The sequence below is a fragment of the Micropterus dolomieu genome, linkage group LG01 (genome assembly GCF_021292245.1).
Source record: "Micropterus dolomieu isolate WLL.071019.BEF.003 ecotype Adirondacks linkage group LG01, ASM2129224v1, whole genome shotgun sequence".
Classification (NCBI taxonomy): domain Eukaryota; kingdom Metazoa; phylum Chordata; class Actinopteri; order Centrarchiformes; family Centrarchidae; genus Micropterus; species Micropterus dolomieu.
The window spans coordinates 1,007,073-1,026,505 of record NC_060150.1 but is presented as its reverse complement, the minus strand read 5'-3'; the positions used below and the strand labels follow the sequence as shown (position 1 = coordinate 1,026,505).

Genomic DNA, 19,433 nt, shown 5'->3' with positions numbered 1-19,433 from the left:
GTTCTCCACTTTAGACATTTTTACTAATTCACAGCAGCTTTTCCTCCAGACTGTTTCCAGCTAGCAAGCTAAGCTAACTGCATTAGCTTCGTAGGACACCGGGAGATAATTCAGATGTTAAACATGTTCAGATAAAGGGAACAGCACAGAGTCTATTCAGACAGCTCTATCTGGACATTTGGACATTTGGGCTCCGTGAAAAATACAGTTTGGTCTCTATGGAAGCTGCTCCGACTGTGAGGCCGAGCTCCGGCTCCGGCTACTTCCTGCTAACAAGCTAACTTCCTTTAGCATTCTTGGCTAACAGGAGATGAGTCTGAGGTGAAACATCCCGAAAGTTTAAACAGAGTCCACTTAAACACGTTTATCCTCACATGCAGGCTCTGCTGCTGAACTCCGGCTGCATCTCACGGTAACGTGAAGGAAAAGTTAGCATGTTAGCCACCGGAAGTTCCCCTGCTTCCGATACCACATCTTTGATGAATTTCAAAATAAAAGTGACCAAATTTTAATTTACAGCTCCATAGCTCTTTGCAAAGAATGAACAATGGTAGAAAAACGCAGATCCTTTATTGAAATAAATATAGAAATAACATAAAGTAAAAGTAAACAGCAAACAAGCAAAATGTCAGCTAAATGTATTGTTTTATGTATGTGAAGGTAGAATATTAATGCAAACAACTCTCTGTATAATAATGATATTATAATATTGTGATGTACAGTGTATCATATTACTCTTACAAATACTATACTTACTACTACTAATCTCTGTCTTTTACATCGATGATGTTTGGACTTGTCCCTTTGCTTGACACAGTATTGCAGTATTAGTTCTACTACAACACTAGTACAGCCCGCCACTGCTGTTACCTGTAATCAGTTCACTTGTTGCTGTAAAGTTTATTTAATATACTTTGGATTATTCATTTCGCTAGTTTCTCTTGTTATCTGTCCTTATTGTCTTTGTGCTGCTGTGACACCTGAATTTGTTCAGTTTTGTTGTCCTCGTTCTTTGTTCACATACTTGGCCAATAAAGCTTATTCTGATATCAGGTCAACAGTCAACTCTATCAACCACTTCCATCCTGCTGAATTAATGTCTTATACATTTCTAAAAAACAAATATCTTCCATCTTATTACAATAGCAGGAACTGTCTGACAGCTGACTGAGAAGCTAAACAGTCTCGATGAACTGCAGTTGTTTTTTTGTTTTTGTGGGTATGATTTCACCTTCGTTCAGCTCTTCAAGTTATGAATCAAACCCTGGATAAATCCTGTAGAAACATTAAGTCTTACATATATAAATAATATAAACATTTGTACATTTTTACTTAACTATCATACTTAGTATGTCTGTTATTATGCTGAATGTTTTGGAGCTGTTCCTTGTACAAAAACTAAAACAACCACCAGCAGAAATGTTCATTGAAAAGTGGAAAGTTTGGATTACCCTGTTTCAGAATGTAGTTCAGTGAAACATTGCTGCCATCCAGTGGACATCAGTGAAAATGTCATTGTACCAGTCATAAAGGAGGTTCCTGCAGTACTCACGTTCCTCTTGCTGTAGAGAATAAACATGAAGTATAGATTTCAACTGTCAAACACAAACTTTATTACAACTGAATAACAGATATGATTAATAATAAACACTCACATCACTCTGTGTTTCCTGTTTAAAGCTGAGTTTCATTTGACCGAACGTTGTGGCGCAGATAGTTTTCTCCACCTACACCTACAGCTGAAAGCTTGAAATGTTTTACACATTAACATAAGCTGTAGTTATCGGAGTTATACTGAAACAGCACATGCTAAGTTTCTCCAAATTAACAACTCAGGAGTGTTAACTGAGGACAAAGCAGGCACTATTCCATCTACCCAATTCTATTACCTACCTAATTGGTAGACGGCGATGTGCTGCAGAGAAACCTGTTTGTTAATGACAAGTTATCTACTTATTTCTTCCAGATGACTTGTAGCTTATCATTAAAGGAAATGTCCTGGAGCTGAAATTAGGCTTTAAAGCTTCATTCTTAAGTAGAAAACTAAGGAGGCAGGAAGACTCGGACAGACTGTGAGGGACATGAAACCCTCCTGGTTGGAGCAGGAGTGAAATAAAGACACACGAACCATGAAGCTACTAAATAAAGCTGCAGCCACAAGTTTGAATCGATGTTAGTGAGCAACACGTCATTTTAACATTGATCTCAGTGAGATTTTTAAAGAGAAGCACATATAGAAACTGCTGCTGCCGCCTGGAGAGTCTGAAGGTCTAAAGGTTTGGAGCCGGTCTAAAACAGACCTCAGGTAAATCAACATCCCAACAGACCTGATGGTAACTGGAGAAAACACATTGTGAAGTTCAGTGGCAGTTAATCTGAGGCTTTATAAGTCTGAGTCAGATAAATCAAGTGGGGATCTTCAACACTTAGTCTCTTTTCTACAAAACTCCCGTTTTTATGTTTCCACAGACGGTTTCCTTGTCCAGCTGGGGCGGAGGGATGTGTGTAGATAGTCTGTTGCCGCAACAAATCAACTGCAATAACCATGCACACGAGCCCCAGGATGAAGACCAGTTAAAGAATAATTACTGCGACCAGCAACTCTCTTCCCCTCTGGTTAAATAAAGGTTATATAAAAAGTTTTAAAAAAAACTATGTTTTCAGTGGTGCATAAAGAACCGTTCTGTTTTTATTAACTTAGAATGAGACATTTATATCTACAGACACTGCGGGGCCTCTTACATGGACGTCACCATGTTGCCCGCCATGTTTCTACAGAAACCCAAACGGACAAACTGTGCTACAGAGCGCGTTTTATCACTACGTTCAATACAGAGAAGAAGAAGTAGTAGTAGTCGTAGTCTAGTCTGTTAGAAGGGAAGCGAAATTTGGTCAAATGGAGGACCACACGTGTTATTCAGTACAAGAGTCAACAGAGTGTGTCGGCCAACGAAGCTTCTCTGGGTGATTGAGCTGAGTCACCACTATATGCCACTAAAACTTGCACACTGAACCTTAAAAGGGAAACTGGGTAAATCCAACAGATCAGCTGTCCAGTTGTGTGAAATCAAAGTTTGTCTAAAGACTTGTGATATGACCGAAATAAGACAAAAACAGTGTGAGCAGTTTAAGAATCAGCTGTTCATGTTTAACACAGAATAAGATGAATTTAAGACCAGGAGAGTCCATTTAATTAGAAACAATTTGCACGTGTTGACCAAAAATGAAACCCAGAAAAAGATTAAATAATGTGTGACAAATAAAGACAGAATTAAAATGGTCATGTCGCTTCATCTTAGCTGAAAAGGTGAAGCATGACTTATTTTAGAGTCTGTGTCACAGTTCTGAACGGATCAGTTTTGAGCAAAGTCTTGACCTCAGTACTTCAATCCTGCTTGAAGGAATCGGCTCAACGAGCATCTCTGCTACTTCATTTACTTCCTCTGCTCTCACCAGTACACTTGTGCTTTTTGATGTGACAGTTGTTTTATCCCAAACACTGCAACTAACTGGGTTTTACAAACAAGGTTTTTCATCTGTCTGAACATTTTCACTTGTGTGGACAATCAAGTGATGTTTCAGATATTGCCTGTCTCCAAATGTTTTACCACAGACAGAACAACAAAATGGTTTCTCCCCTGTGTGGATTCCCATGTGTCGTCTCAGATGATCCTTTTGTCCAAATGTTTTGCAACAAACTGAACAACTAAATGGTTTCTCACCGGTGTGGCTTCTCGAGTGTCGTGTCAAATTTTCCTTTCGTGCAAATGTTTTACAGCAAACTGAACATTTAAATGGTTTCTCCCCAGTATGGGTTCTCATGTGATTGGACAAATTGCCTCTGCTTGTGAAACTTGCTTTACAAACTGAGCAAGTGAAAAGTTTTTCTCCTGTATGAACTCTTAAGTGTGAGGATAAAGTTGAGCTTTGAGCATATATTTTATCACAGAAAGAACAACTGAAAGGTTTCTCCCCTGTGTGGACTCTCATGTGATTCACACCATCTCGTTTCAATCGAAAAGTCTTTTTACAAACTGAGCAGCGGAAATGTTTTCCTTCTGAATGAAGTCTCATATTAGACATTAAGGATTTATTTTCTAAGTGTGTTTTACCACTAACTGAGCAACTAAATTGCTTGTCTTCTCTTTGGAGTCCATTGTTTACCTGCAGATGTCCCTTGTGGTCAAAGTTTGTAGCACATTCAGAGGAGCAAATTGATGATTTTCCAGTATTACATTCCTGATCACTTACAGGTAGTTCATTTTTTTGCAGAGGATTTAAACGTGGCTGAGGTTCCCTGGTCTCCCAATCACAACTGTCATCAGTCTCAGGTTCAGAGTGGGATATCTTGTCATCAGTATCTGGTTGTAAATGTCTATCTGGATCTGAGTTCCTGGCTGGTTCTGGTCCTCCACAGTCCTCTCCATCAGATTCTGTTTTCATCTGTTCAGTTAGTCTTTGATGAAGCTGTGAGGACTGAGGTTTCTCTTCATCATCTTCCTCACTCTTCACAGGGACAGAAGTGAATGTGACCGTGGTGATATCAGCCTCCTCCAGCTGTGGAAGCTCATCGCCCTCCTGACTGGTCCAGAGTTCCTCCTGTTCCTCCTTAATGTGTGGAGGCTCTGGTGGGTCCTCCTGGTCCAGACTGGGGCTCCAATCCTCTTTAATGTGTGGGGTCTCTGGTGGGTCCTTCTGGTCAAGACTGGGGCTCCAATCCTCTTTAATGTGTGGGGTCTCTGGTGGGTCCTCCTGGTCCAGCCTGGGGCTCCAATCCTCTTTAATGTGTGGGAGCTCTGGTGGGTCCTCCTGGTCCAGCCTGGGGCTCCATTCCTCTTTAATATGTGGGAGCTCTGGTGGGTCCTCCTGGTCCAGACTGGGGCTCCAATCCTCTTTAATATGTGGGAGCTCTGGTGGGTCCTCCTGGTCCAGACTGGGGATCCATTCCTCTTTAATATGTGGGAGCTCTGGTGGGTCCTCCTGGTCCAGACTGGGGCTCCACTCCTGCTGCTCAGGGGGAACCTCTTCTTTACTCACCAACAGCAGCTGGACGTCTGTGGAGAATAATGAAATACATACACACGTTAGAAAACTGTAACTTCTAGGCATTCTGTGTTGATTTCAGATATATTTCTACTGTAGATCAACTTTTCTCATTTCTTATCATCCCTGCCGAGTCAGCACACATGCAGGCATGATATAAGCTGCATTTCCACCACAGAAACTTCACCGTGGAACAAGGATCTCACTGTGTTTCCACTGCACTGAGAAGGGGCTTTTGGGATCCCAGGGGTGACTGTACACCCCTCCCCCAAAATAACCACCAAACCAAAAACATCAAAAAATTTTACATTATACCACCAGGTGAAAGCAGGTTTTAACCTTCTAACCTGCCGGTCAGCTCGCTCTGGCTGACTGTCTATGCGAGTGAATACATGCCTCTAAGATGACCGCTACCACACCCAATGTAAATCTCACGCTCCCAAAATACTAGGGCTGTAACGGTTCTGAAACAGAGACCGAAACACAAAGGTCTACAGTCTCGTGGACTTTCCACACCAGGCAGAATCAGCAACAGGACGGCTAGCTGCACGGCAAACTCAGTAACTGCTGAAGTAACCAGTAACATATAAACTCCATAAATCAGCAAAAGTGGAGGCAGAGCAGCTGGAGTACATCAGAGGGAAAACCGGACAGCTAAAACCTGTCCTGCCCCACAGCGTGGTTTCCAGTATGAGGAGCTAGATACCGTGTTGTGCCAGGTAGATTTTACTTTAACAAGAGAGTTTTAATATACTCCTTTGTCTGTTTTATTATTTATTATGTATTGATTTGTCACTGGGCCAGACACAGGGGCAGAAATGGGGATGGGGGGTGCAAACTCCACACAAACAGACACCATAGAGAAAGGACAACACCTGCAAGAGAACGGGGAGGGGAGCTTGGGGCGGAGAAAAAAAACAAACAAACAAACCAAAAACAAAGAGACAACCAGCCAAACAGCAGCAATAAACCGCTGACATAAGAAAACAACTGAGGGAGAATGAAAAGGCGAAACAGTGAAACAAAATAAATAAACAACACAGCACAGGAACTAAAACTGAGTGTTCAGAGTGAAAAGAAGTGCTGAAGCAGTGGACAGTATGAAAGATTTAAATGGTTTGTCTTCAACATTAAAGCCTGTAAACATTTTCTAGTAAAAACCCTGAATACGGGTATGAAACAGACAATGAGATTACTTCTTATTCTTCAATAATCTGTCTCTTCATTATACTCACAAACAAAAAAGCTACTTTTAGTGGTCAAGCATATTGTTTCAAAAATGGATCCTGGGACTATAAGTTTTGGTAAAAACGCAGCTTTAGTCACTCCTTTTTGTGTCTTTGTTTGGGGAAGTAAACTTTTAAAATGGGTATGTGGCACCTTTTCATATAAATTATAAATTATTTCATAGTTATTCAGTTAGAAACTCCTGCCTCCTGTGTTTCAACAAGTTTTCTATTCAAACTACTGCCACATTTACAATCTATCCCACATCTGTGTTCTCTAAGATGTCGAAAAAAAAGTAAGAATATTAGAAGACTAACGTCTTAATCTAAGGGGAATTCATAATAATTTTAAGTCTACCTGCCCCATACTCTGATGTGCATTGTGTTCTTGCTCTTATTGTGCATTCCTCACCTTAAGACCGCTTGGAAAACAAAACTAGTGGACAGCAGCTCACAGCTGCTTCAGAGGGAAGCACCCTGCGGCAGAGACACAGAGCAGGTGTCTCTAAAGCCCAGTTCACACTACATGATCTTTAGCCCAATTTGCCGTTCGGCGACCGTCAGGCTGTGATCAGGAGTAAATCAGCGGTTGATCGGCAGTCGTTGTGTGTGAAGTACTCAATGACGCCTCACATGGGCTTCCCGACACATTTTTGACACATCGCCGACATCTGCCAGACATCCAGCCAATGACAGCAGACAGCTACTTTTTCACTGTAAAACCCTTTTTACTCCCCTCATCTCTCTCTGTAGCTCAGACAATCCCTGCTACCTGAGTGTGCTAATCCATCCTTTCGCACAGATTCTTTGTCTTTATAATTTCTATCTTTATAGTAACAAACAGCTGTTTCGTGTGCAGGATCGCTCAGTTCCCGTTTCACATTTCACATCTGTTTTCTTGACAAATTGTGGTTTGGAGACCGGCGTCGGGTGACAGACTCGCTGTCACCTCCTGTAGCGTGTGACCCCCTGTCACCGATCAGTCACATAGTGTGAACGCCACAACGACTTCAACACTCCCGTCACAGGACGGCAAGTTGTGTGAACGGCACGGCCATCAGCCAGTGGTGAAAGTCGCGTAGTCTGCATGAGCCTTGAGTGAGATGGACGCAGAAACAACAGAAACACAGAGGTACCAGTCAGAAGAGAGACGCCACACACCAGAACGGCTGAATGATTAATTGCATTTGCGATATTATCGCAATGTCATAAAACAAGATTTTCTAATCACAAAGTTGACGCTTCGTCTGCACGTTACGCTGTACCTTGCTTTCTTTAAGCTTGACAGAAGCTGACACTACAGAAACTTTAGTAGCACCTCCAACCGCGGGTAACGTGGTGGCGGGTGAAATCGTCGGGCCATCCGCCGCTTTGACGGACAGGAAAAACGCAGAAAGACACTGTAGTAAGGTAAGCATATTGTGGCGATCGGCGCCTGTGTCACCAGTCAGCTCAGGAAATATCTGTGAAATGGCGTTTCAAACCAAACGCACAAGTCCAAAAGAGGCCCAGTCTGTCCTGAGTTACAGCCTGTGCTGCTGACCATCATCGGAGGCTGCGGGGGCTCCAGTGTTGTCGAAGAATTACTAAGCTTGTCAATTAAACACGGGAGGCGTCACTCGGTTTCGTTTTCGTTGGCCAACTTTTGATTTGAACCTCAAACTGAGTAGTTTTTGTTTGCTTACTGGGACACAGAAAGATGAACTCTGTATCTTTATTTAATGCCATGAGGTGACTCAAATTATCTTTCTCATATTATTATAATTTGATATATCTTCTCCATTATTGCTCTTAATAATAATTCTACCTAGTTCATCTTAACAAGAAAGAGCAGTGTAGTTCTATCTAATATTGTGTTGGTTATACTACACACTGATTTACTGCTTGTCCATTTTAAATAATACAGAAGGTAAAGAGCTTAAAAATCACAATTCAATCGCAATATTGGTTACAAAAAATATCTGCAGTAAAGGCAGTTTACAGTGAGAATAAGCAGTAAAGTGCACAAACCTGCTCCAGGCTTGAAAACAGCGTCCAGTAGTTTGCGTTGTCCACAAAGTTCCTCCTCGTTCTCCACTTTAGACATTTTTACTGATTCACAGCAGCTTTTCCTCCAGACTGTTTCCAGCTAGCAAGCTAAGCTAACTGCATTTGCTTCGTAGGACACCGGGAGATAATTCAGATGTTAAACATGTTCAGATAAAGGGAACAGCACAGAGTCTATTCAGACAGCTCTATCTGGACATTTGGACATTTGGGCTCCGTGAAAAATACAGTTTGGTCTCTATGGAAGCTGCTCCGACTGTGAGGCCGAGCTCCGGCTCCGGCTACTTCCTGCTAACAAGCTAACTTCCTTTAGCATTCTTGGCTAACAGGAGATGAGTCTGAGGTGAAACATCCCGAAAGTTTAAACAGAGTCCACTTAAACACGTTTATCCTCACATGCAGGCTCTGCTGCTGAACTCCGGCTGCATCTCACGGTAACGAAAGGAAAAGTTAGCATGTTAGCCACCGGAAGTTCCCCAGCTTCCGGTACCACATCTTTGATGAATTTCAAAATAAACGTCTATTTATCTCACCAAATCTTCTGCTGACGCCATTGCCGTAAAAAGGAATAAAATATTCAACAATAAAGACAGAACAATGATAGTAAAACAGAGTGGTGTTAGAATTAATAAAACCTTTCTAAAGGCAGGGACTTCCAGAGCTGTGGCCTGCACCACGAAGGGAGTTCAACCTACTCACAGTTAACTCGGGGTCATCAGGCAAACTCAGGGTAACAAACTCTGACCGCCGACACTTAATCATCATCTTGTTAATTTAATTGGAGTTGGTGCGCGTTCCCATAAAAGGGGCGTGTTCGGCCGTCCAGGCAGAGTTTTTTCGCAACGGCGCATGCTCCGTATTTCTCCAGAGGAACACACAAATTATGAATGTAAAGACAAGTTAACGGCTAAATCAAAGCCAGGGAGGCTTGTTGGCATCGCATGGAGTAAATCTGTAGCCTAATTATCTTCACAGAGTTCTTATTGTAGTTCAAATCTCTATTCTGTATTTTATGGGCTCTTCTTTTATGTGTAATATGATTCATATATAAAGGCATGAATTTCAGGGAATTTCCGATTTTTCTTCATTGTTCATTCTTCAAATCTTTGTCACTTTCATCTAGGATTTTTTTTCTCTGTTATTAACCCTGGCTCCCTATTTTTTGGACACGTAAAATAGTCTAAATCTAAATATGTGAAAACAATTAGGAGAATTCAATTATAGACTACAGACGGGCTCCATCTAAGAAACTGTCCCGTTAATTAATTCCTCTCTAAAATCCCAGCCCGGCTGCAGGGCTCGCTGTCTGAATGTGATGCTGTTGTGTTCAGAACTTCATCGCAGCCTCAGTGGAACAAATCAGGAAGAAATCTAAACATATGTTATGAAGCAGTGTGTATTAATATCCTACTTCTCATCATTAACACTGAGTACAGAAGTGGTGTGTAGTCCACGTGCAGGGTGACCTCGAGTTAACCACGAACAAAACCTGCTCGTAGCAGTTTAGAGATGCTGCGTAAATTGCCATGGCAACAGACATCGAGTAACACCTGTCCACCTTTCGTAGTGCGGGTTAACCTGGAAGTTACACCCGACGTCACAAAGTTACTCCTGAACTTACCTGGATGATCAGTTTAGCTCACTTTGTAGTACAGGCCACAGATTGTTTATTTAGTTTATTGTGATTATTGTGTATTTTTGTTTCTCTGCACTCATTTCTGTCTGTGTGCTGCTGTGACACCTGAATTTGTTCAGCTTTGTAGTCGTTGTTCTTCGCTGTTTTGTCTGTTCCTGTTTAAGTACATTGAGAAAAATGTGTTCACATACTTAGACAATAAAGCTGATTCCGATATCAGGTGAATACAGTCAACTGTAACAACCACTTCCATCCTGAATCTGACACATAAAAAAGTAAAGTGTGGGAACAGTGAAAATATCTAAGAACCAAAATCGTGTGTCTATATGGTCCCACATGCCATTTTAAGGTCCTGTTTGTCTGGACTCCGGAAGCAGATTCTGCTTTTTCTGGTCTATCCTGATCGTTCTTGTCAGTTTATAGTGGACGTAGATGCCTCTGACACTGGGGTTGGGCTTTCCTCTCTCAGAGCTCTGGTCCGAAGCAGAAGCTGCATCCTTGTAGCCCAACCCGGCAGAACGCAGTTATGATGTGGGAGACGGAGGTGTTAGCCATCAAGCTAGCCCCAGAGGAGTGGATGCACTGCCTGGAGGGGAAGAGCAGCCTTTTGTTGTATTCAGACAACTAAGAGACTGAACTCTGTTCTTTGGTCGCTTTAACTTCTCTCTCACCTAAAGTACAAGATCAAGAAATCTCAATCCTGACGCCCCTTTCCCACCACTATCTCTCCCATATTGTGTTGAGGCTGATGTCTCCTGGGAGATCGAGTCTGTGGTGAGAGAGGTTCAGCAAACCCAGCCTGACCCAGGTAACGGAGCACCAAACCATCTGTTTGTTCCTGACTCTGCTCATCTCCAGGTCCTCCAGTTTGTGCACACTTTGTGCTTCACCTGTCACCACGGTATTAATCGCACCCTGTCCGTATTGAAGAGGAGTTTTTGACTAGGTGTGGCTGACTGAAATAAAAACAAAAACAAGGCTTTACAAAATCACAATGACTAACTGAAACAGTATTGTCTGTTTGCAAAACTAACTAAAATAAACTAAAGTTACAGATTCAATTTATTTCATAGGGCCTACATAAGCCTAGTGTTTTGGGTTAAGCCGGGTGGAACTGACGTTGGGGGGCAGTTGGTCTGTCCGGACCGGTAGATCAGTGGTGCGGGCCGTGATTAGCTTAATAATAACCTCAAACGCAACATAAAGTATATTTGCATGTATTTAATTAAAAGTATAAATACTCTCAGATAGTAAAACTTGTTCTGCATGTTACTTGTTACACTAAAAGCATCTTCTCTGCACAAAACTTATTCAGTAAAAAGGTAAGAAACGCAAGATACATTTTTATCACTATTATTTTGAAAGTCCGTTGCTCACTGGCTCTGAATACACATCCAGTCAAACCCTGGGTCACAGGAGGAGGAGGGGGCAAGCAAGGAGGGAGGCTTCAGCAGACTACGCTGGATTCAGCAGACTGGGAGAAGTAGATAAACAAAAGCAAGACAAGCGATCAAACGCCACAGTGAAGTGGAGAGCTGCACACTGCATGCTGGTTAGTGTTGGGGAAGATGTCTGAGGAGCGTTCTTAAATCAGACAGACTGTTTCTGCTGATCCATGTTCCTACAAAAACAGGGAAACAGATTGATATATGTTAACCTGTCCCTCTTTTCTTTTTCTTTTCTTTACTTTTCTGTTGGACAACGTAACACACTGTTTAGCACAAGAGTTCACAAGTTGTAACACCACATCACAACTTCCTTCTTTTACAGTGTAAAGTCCCTATTCTTCACGAAGAAACACAAAACTAAACACTACCACTCTCTACAACAATCCTTACAAACAATGAGACTGTGGACTTCACAGATCTCATAACACGCAGCAGAGTTTTATCAACACTAAACGCACCTCGGACCTATTACATTTACAATTTTAATAATGTCTCCAAAAAAACAAATGAAAAAAGCTGGGACGGATGATTAGGTGCATGTAAACACCAGATCGTATTAGATATAAAAAGTCAATCACTGTAAACTCAGGACGCAATACAGCCGCCATTACAAATATCCAACATGAGGTTTTTTATTTGCCCGTTCATTATGTCACTAGACAAAATTAGCTGAGTTTATGAACATGATCATCATGGTGGACTATGATCTATTTTCTCATCATTAGAAGCACATGAAAAAGCCAGAAGCTGCTTGTTTTAATTTCCAGTACATTTGCAAGTATTTTACTTTACTTGATGCATAAGGATTACTTACAGTTGGATCACTTGCCATTAATTATTCAGATTATCTATAAATGACATCAGTCAATAACTATAACTGGTTAATCCGTGGATGGTTCTTTCATTATTTTGTTTCAAAACCAAATCGAAAAAAATAAAAAAAAACAAGTCAACAAGAAAACAAGAAAAATAGATAAACAGAAAACAAAAACAGACATTGTTTTTTTGTTTTTGTATTTTAAAAAAATATTGATTTTCATATTTAATGAGTCCGATTAGTGTAGCGTTGTTTGTGTTACACTTAACAACCTGTAGCAGATACACTTGGGCGATGGCGGTGCCTGATTAAATGTAATAAAGACGAGCTTGAACATCAACATAAGTACGTTGGTTTTTAGTTTGAAAAACAGGACGATGTTATATAGCTGCTATTGGCTCAACGTTCAGTTTGAAACTCACCAGCAGCTGGAACAGGAACGCTTTCCTAAGGAAATTTCTTCAGTATCAAATTAACTCAGTGATAGTTGTCAGTACATCCAATGGTACACAGCAAATATGAACTGTTATTGGGTCATTCGGCGAGCTGGACATTAACGAATCATACACAGATTAAAATGTTGGGTTATTTTCGTTCAGCCTCTCTTGGCTTCACTGTTTCGATCCGAGCTTTATTTTCTTTTTGAGATGGAAGAATTTAGAAAGTTGTGCAGAGAGCCTCGAGCTGCAGGAACACATGGATTAGAAGCGTCGGCCTTCACCCTGGCCAGAGCCTCGAGGAAAAACCCTTGATAAACATATTCAGGTATTTTCTTAGATCGCTCAAGTAACCAGCTGCTTCAGATCAGCCCAAACCAAAATGCTTCCTGGATGCTGACGTACTTGACGTAATGTTGAGGGTTTGAGGCTCTCTAACATAGCGCTCACTTCTACAATCATATTCGCCACAGTTGATATGAGAGGCGACCTGAAAAGAAATAGCCTGATATAAATTTTAATTATAAAAATATTTAGCCTAATGTTGACTTTTTGTTTCACAGGATACACAAACACAAGTCTCCTGATTCAACGGTCCTGGCCCTCCTTTGACCCCAACTATGTTCTCACTCAGTCTTTTCTGTTAAATATCATATACCTGCCTTTACCGTCACAAGCTGACGCTACAGGGCTTCCCCCACTGCGTTGGCCTGTGACACTGTTACAAACACCAATGGGCCTTGACCAGCGGGTTGTAGGGATACAACACTGGTCAAAGATAGAACAAAACGCAGCTCCTTTGTTTTCCGTTATGGAAAATAAAACAGACAAACAAAACAGATGTCTGTTATTTGGATTTCCTTTTATCCGTTTTGGTTTTAAGACAGAAAAAACAAAAAACTACTTGGTTTTTTGTTTTTTCCAATTTGTTTTTGAAATGAAAGAATTAAAGAATGAACCATACACGGATTCTGGTTTTGCAAATGATACATACACTACACCATACAACACAGTTATTAAAGCATTACACATTTTATTAGTATCTTCTAATGGTTTACAAAAGTTTACACATCATAATCAAAAGAAAATGAAACATAAAAAAAGCAGAGTTTATGCTTTATGCCAGTCTCAAATAAATAAAATTGTAAAATTAAATTGTCTTGTTGGGAGGTCAGTCATTTCATAAACAACACATGCTGACCATAGTCCTGTACAGATGACATAAACTACTATTAGACCACTTTTATCCATATTAACTCAAAGAACATATGTCATACCAAAAAAGCACCTGGAAAACGTCAAGCATCTCTGCAGCTTCATTTACCTCTGGTGCTCTCACCAGCACACTTGTGCTTTTTGATGTGAGCGAGCTCAGTGAATGTTTTATCACAAACACTGCAACTAAATGGTTTCTCACTTCTGTGGGTGCTCATGTGTCGTCTCAGATTTCCCTTTTGTCCAAAGGTTTTACCACAGACAGAGCAACTAAATGGTTTTTCCCCTGTGTGGATTCTCATGTGTGCGGACAAACAGCTTCTGCGACGGAAACTGGTTTTACAGACGGAGCATGTGAAAGGTTTTTCTCCTGTATGAACTTTCAAATGTGTGGTCCAAGTTGACCTCTGTGCAAATGTTTTACCACAAACAGAACAATTAAAAGGTTTCTCTCCTGTGTGGGTTCTCATGTGGGCTCTCAGAATTTGCTTTTGTGCAAATCCTGTACCACAAACTGAACAACTAAAAGGTTTCTCGCCAGTATGGATTCTCATGTGTTTGGACAAATTGCCTCTGAGACTGAATGTTGTTTTACAAACTGAGCATTTGAAAGGCTTTTCTTCTGTATCATTTTTCTCTCTTGTGTGCAGAGTCAAGTGTTGTTTTAGATATTGGCTGTCTGCAAATGTTTTATCACACACAGAGCAACTAAATGGTTTCTCCCCTGAGTGGCTTCTCATGTGTCGTCTCAGATGATCCTTCCGTCCAAATGTTTTATCACACACTGAACAACTAAATGGTTTCATCCCTGTGTGGATTCTCATATGATTGAACAGATTGCCTCTGCTTGTGAAGCTTGTTTTACAAACTGAGCAAGTGAAAAGTTTTTCTCCTGTATGAACTCTGAAGTGTGTGGCCAGAGTTGAGCTTTGAGCAAAAGTTTTACCACAAACAGAACAACAAAATGGTTTTTCCCCTGTGTGGGTTCTCATGTGACATCTCAAATTTTCCTTTCGTGGAAATCTTTTATCACACAACGAACAACTAAATGGTTTCTCTCCAGTATGGGTTCTTATGTGTTGCAACAAATCGCCTTTGCGGCTAAATTTTTTTTCACAAACTGAGCAGCTAAAAGGTTTTTCTCCTGTTAGAAATCTTTCTTTTGTATGAACTTTTAAGTGAGTGGTCAAAGCTGAGCTTTGTGCAAACCTTCTACCACAGACTGAACAACTGAAAGGCTTCTCCCCTGTGTGGATTCTCAAGTGATTGACACCATCTCGTCTTAATCGAAAAGTCTTTTTACACACTGAGCAACAGAAATGTTTCCCTTCTGAATTAAGTCTCACATTAGACATTAAGGATTTATTTTCTAAGTGTGTTTTGTCACTAACTGAACAACTCAATTGTTTCTCCTTTGTTTGGAGTCCATTGTGTTCCTGCCGATGGCCCTTGTTGTCCAAGCTTGTAGCAGATTCTGAGGACTTGCTTGATATTTTTTTAGTATAACATTCCTGATCACTTACAGGTACTTTGTTAACTAGCAGAGGGTTTGAACTTGACCGAGGTTCCCTGGTCTCCTCCCAATCACAACTGTTGTCAGTCTCAGGTTCAGAGTGTGATGTTCTGTCATCAGTATCTGGTTGTAAATGTCTAGCTGGATCTGAGTTCCTGGCTGGTTCTGGTCCTCCAAAGTCCTCTCCATCAGTTTCTGTTTCCATCTGTTCAGTGAGTTTTTGATGAAGCTGTGAGGACTGAGGTTTCTCTTCATCGTCTTCTTCACTCTTCACAGGGACAAGAGTGAATGTGAACTTGATGATATCAGCCTCCTCCAGGCCTCGAAGCTGCTCTCCCTCCTGACTGGTCCAAAGTTCCACCTGTTCCTCTTTAATGGGTGGGTCCCCGTGGTCCGGACTGGGGCTCAACTCCTCTTTAAAGTGTGGGGTCTCTGATGGGTCCTCCTGGTCCAGACTGGGGCTCAACTCCTCTTTAATGTGTGGGGGCTCTGGTGGGTCCTCCTGGTCCAGACTGGGGCTCCTCTCCTGCTGCTCAGGGGGAACCTCTTCTTGACTCACCAACAGAAGCTGGACATCTGTGGAGAATAATGAAATGCATACAAAATTTTAGAAAACTAACTTCCTGTTAACACCATTTATTTCTTATGTTATGAGTGGTATGATGCGATTGTAAAACAAATTTGATAAGTATGTATCTTTCTCACTGTGTGACTATTTGGTATTTTTAAAAACAATCCAAACAAGTAGGTAGTAATGAAATGCAGATATTTAATGTTACTTCATTTAAATGTAGCTAACATTGCATAGCGTTATAACAATATTACAGCATTATCACCTCTGCTGCTACTATTTTTATTTCTGATGCTGCTGTTATTAGTAAAGAGTCAGATGGGGGTTGAACTACGCACTTTACAACGCTCAGGCCAAACCACGTTCACTCCACCCTGATATAGCTGATCCTTTTTTTTTTATCTCATCTAGCGTAGTTATATGTTTGTTTCTTGTCTTGTCAGTTGATTATTGTAATCTTGTGTTGAGCACCATGGGCCTTGAGAAACTGTTTTTGGTTCACTGTGTACCCGATATGTGGATGAATGACAACAAATGAAATTGAACTAGCAGCCAAAAAGCGTCCTGCCCAGCTTCCAGACGGCAGTCTGAAGATATGTTAGTTAACGCTAGCTGCCTTAACTTATCCAGCAGTTAGAAAACAATAGACAGACTTTAATTAACAGACACGCTGTGACCAATACTGTACATTTACTGCCAGACTGAATGTAGCGTTCACGTTTTCCTCTACTCTGCTCAGGGATAATTTTGCTTCATGTGTTCATGTTGTTTGTGCACACCAGTTGTGCTGCTGTGATCAGCCATTTCCAATTCAAAGAGCTCACAGAGCCCCAGGGGTCTCCGTCTGAAATACTTCCACACTACACATGGTTTTTAAGCTGCAGCTTGTTCTTCAGGGGTATCCCTGATTAGACTGGCTGCACGTTATGCAAAGCCACGTATTTTCGCAATCAACTTTGATTATGTTAACAAATCGCCCCTATTCCAGCTGCATATACTCCAGCTTTGATGCTGTCAATCATGTACATTCTTTCCTGAGAGCTTGTGTGTGGGGCGAAGAGGAAACAGTATGGAATTTCAAATCGAGATAATAGTGACTAAAATGTGTGGTATTGTTGTAATCTGCAGTCTGCTGTGTTTTCACGTCACATTTTACATTTAAATGTATTTATTTAGCTGACACTTTTATCCAAAACGACTCATAACTGCTATATATTCACGCCTCTGGAGTAACTAAGGGTTAAGTGTCTTGCTCAGGGACACATTGGTGGACGTGTCACAGTGGGGAGTTGAACCCGGGTCAAAGGCATGCATCTTATCCACTGCCCCATCACCACCCCTTTAGTATCGCCTAGCTCGCTTGGAACCTCAACAGAGGGGATACAAAAAAAAGTACCTGGTAGCAGGTAGGGATACAGCGATTACAGATTTTGTTGGTACTACTATTATTATTTTCAGGATTATTATGCATTAATTAATATCAAAACACTAATAATGACTTATGTTGATTTTTAATATTTAATTACATTAACAATTATATTTCTATAATACGTAAGTATTATTAATATAAGAGGAACATTAACTTTTATCCACATGGGGAAATTGTTATAAAGGAGGGGAATAAACTGAACTGTTACTGTCATCAATTCTCATCCATACATGTTTTAGTGAAAATGAGAGAAAGAAATTGAGTGCAGTGTTAACTGAAATGCAGTTAACTGGTAGCCTGTAGTCCTGAAAGTCTATAAGCTCCTGATGTTCTGTTAGTGTTTTACACCTGGCAACATTTTCTCACCACAGACAGGAAAAGACATGATGTAACGTTAAATGTTCAGTGACTGAAGGTCTTGAGAGGACTACGTTCTTCCATAAAGGCCCTTTAAGAAAAGAAGCAATTTGCTGCTCCACACTAAAGTTCTACTGCTTTGATTGCGGGGTGCACGCGAGCTCGCCGTGCAGTGCACGTTGCTTGGTGGCTTTTAAAGCGCGGTTAATAATGAAATCCGGTAATCGCTGCACCCCTAGTAGCAGGTACAACTTATCCACAATGGAAAATCAAAAAAAGGCAAGTTGAGTTGAGCTGGTACTGTGCAGTGGAAAAGGGGCTTCAGACTTGTAGCAGGTAAAGTTTCAGGGGAGCCGTCAGTGCTGAAGTGAGTGACAGGGTTTTGTCTGTGGTTCAACTTAGAAAATTTGTTGAACTATGGGATACCGTACCGACCCCCGTGCCGTGACACCTAATGTGACATCTGGTTTGAGTATGAATGTGCTTTGGAGTTACTTTGACGTGGATAAAGTATTGTTGTATTTAGTCTTTTTCCTTCCCCTGTTCTCGTTCACTCTCCCGTGCAATTGCCTGGGGGGAAGTGACCGGTCTCTGGATGAGACACCAACGCTCACCTGCTGCTGATCAGTAGTCAAGCCACTCCTTAAGGCGAAGCCAGAGATCCAGTCCTCTCCGGATCGTTACGTCATATTTGTATGTATTGCTCACTTCTGCTTACTGAGCTAACTCGCTTTTCTCTCTGCCCCCGAAACGATCCTTCAGACCCGAGCCGCCACCAGCCAGCCAGGAGCCCAGGGACTCCCAAGACTGGGACCCCAGCCCATCTCTGCCAGTCTCGCCCGCCTGCCAGCCTGAACCCCAGACCTCAACACTCGCCATTTTATAGACGTATAGTAGTTAATGTCATTAAATATTAAAAACAACTTAAGTCATTATTAGTGTTCATGCATAGTAATTGTGAAACCGTGATTATTCCTCTGACAATAATCGTACCAACAAAATCTGTAATCGTTGCATCTCTAGTCCAAACAACCTATTAAATTACTTTTCATAGCTTGAGAGGATTATTTTCAGGCCAAAATAATTATAGTTTTTCATTTATTGGTGTTGCAATTGTAAAGTAATAATATTATAAGAGCAGACAGGAACATTTTACTGCACTGTGAGTACTTTTACTGTCATACTGTAAGTACATGTTGCTGATAATACTCACATACTTTTACTGAAGGAAGGTTTGAATGCAGGACTTTTACTCGCAGTGGAGTATTTTCACAGAGTGGTATTAGTACTTTTACTGCAGTAAAGGCAGTTTACAGTGAGAATAAGCAGTAAAGTGTACAAACCTGCTGCAGGCTTGAAAACAGCGTCCAGTAGTTTGCGTTGTCCACAAAGTTCCTCCTCGTTCTCCACTTTAGACATTTTTACTAATTCACAGCAGCTTTTCCTCCAGACTGTTTCCAGCTAGCAAGCTAAGCTAACTGCATTAGCTTCGTAGGACACCGGGAGATAATTCAGATGTTAAACATGTTCAGATAAAGGGAACAGCACAGAGTCTATTCAGACAGCTCTATCTGGACATTTGGACATTTGGGCTCCGTGAAAAATACAGTTTGGTCTCTATGGAAGCTGCTCCGACTGTGAGGCCGAGCTCCGGCTCCGGCTACTTCCTGCTAACAAGCTAACTTCCTTTAGCAT

At 41.3% G+C, this 19,433-nt stretch overlaps 2 protein-coding genes across 6 annotated transcripts in view; both read right to left on the bottom strand.

Moving 5' to 3' along the window:
* Positions 1 to 446, bottom strand: part of LOC123971706 (gastrula zinc finger protein XlCGF57.1-like) — a 9,864-nt gene extending 9,418 nt beyond the window's left edge. The window contains exon 1 of one of the 2 annotated variants that reach the window (XM_046050720.1): positions 17 to 446. In XM_046050720.1, the coding sequence (XP_045906676.1) occupies positions 17 to 18 (2 nt within the window). In that variant the 5' untranslated portion in view covers positions 19 to 446. The remainder of the gene's footprint in view (positions 1 to 16) is intronic. The other variant, XM_046050714.1, reaches the window with a different exon arrangement.
* Positions 447 to 3,121: 2,675 nt separating this feature from the next.
* Positions 3,122 to 19,433, bottom strand: part of LOC123971631 (zinc finger protein 260-like) — a 23,121-nt gene continuing 6,809 nt past the window's right edge. Inside the window, exons 2-3 of one of the 4 annotated variants that reach the window (XM_046050596.1) lie at positions 19,082 to 19,182; positions 3,122 to 5,054 (exon numbers count right to left, since the gene is read on the bottom strand). In XM_046050596.1, the coding sequence (XP_045906552.1) occupies positions 3,517 to 5,054; positions 19,082 to 19,157 (1,614 nt within the window). In that variant the 5' untranslated portion in view covers positions 19,158 to 19,182 and the 3' untranslated portion in view covers positions 3,122 to 3,516. Of the gene's footprint in view, positions 5,055 to 8,279; positions 8,908 to 13,669; positions 15,958 to 19,081; positions 19,425 to 19,433 lie in introns of those variants that run through there. The other 3 variants (XM_046050605.1, XM_046050578.1, XM_046050585.1) reach the window with 3 other exon arrangements.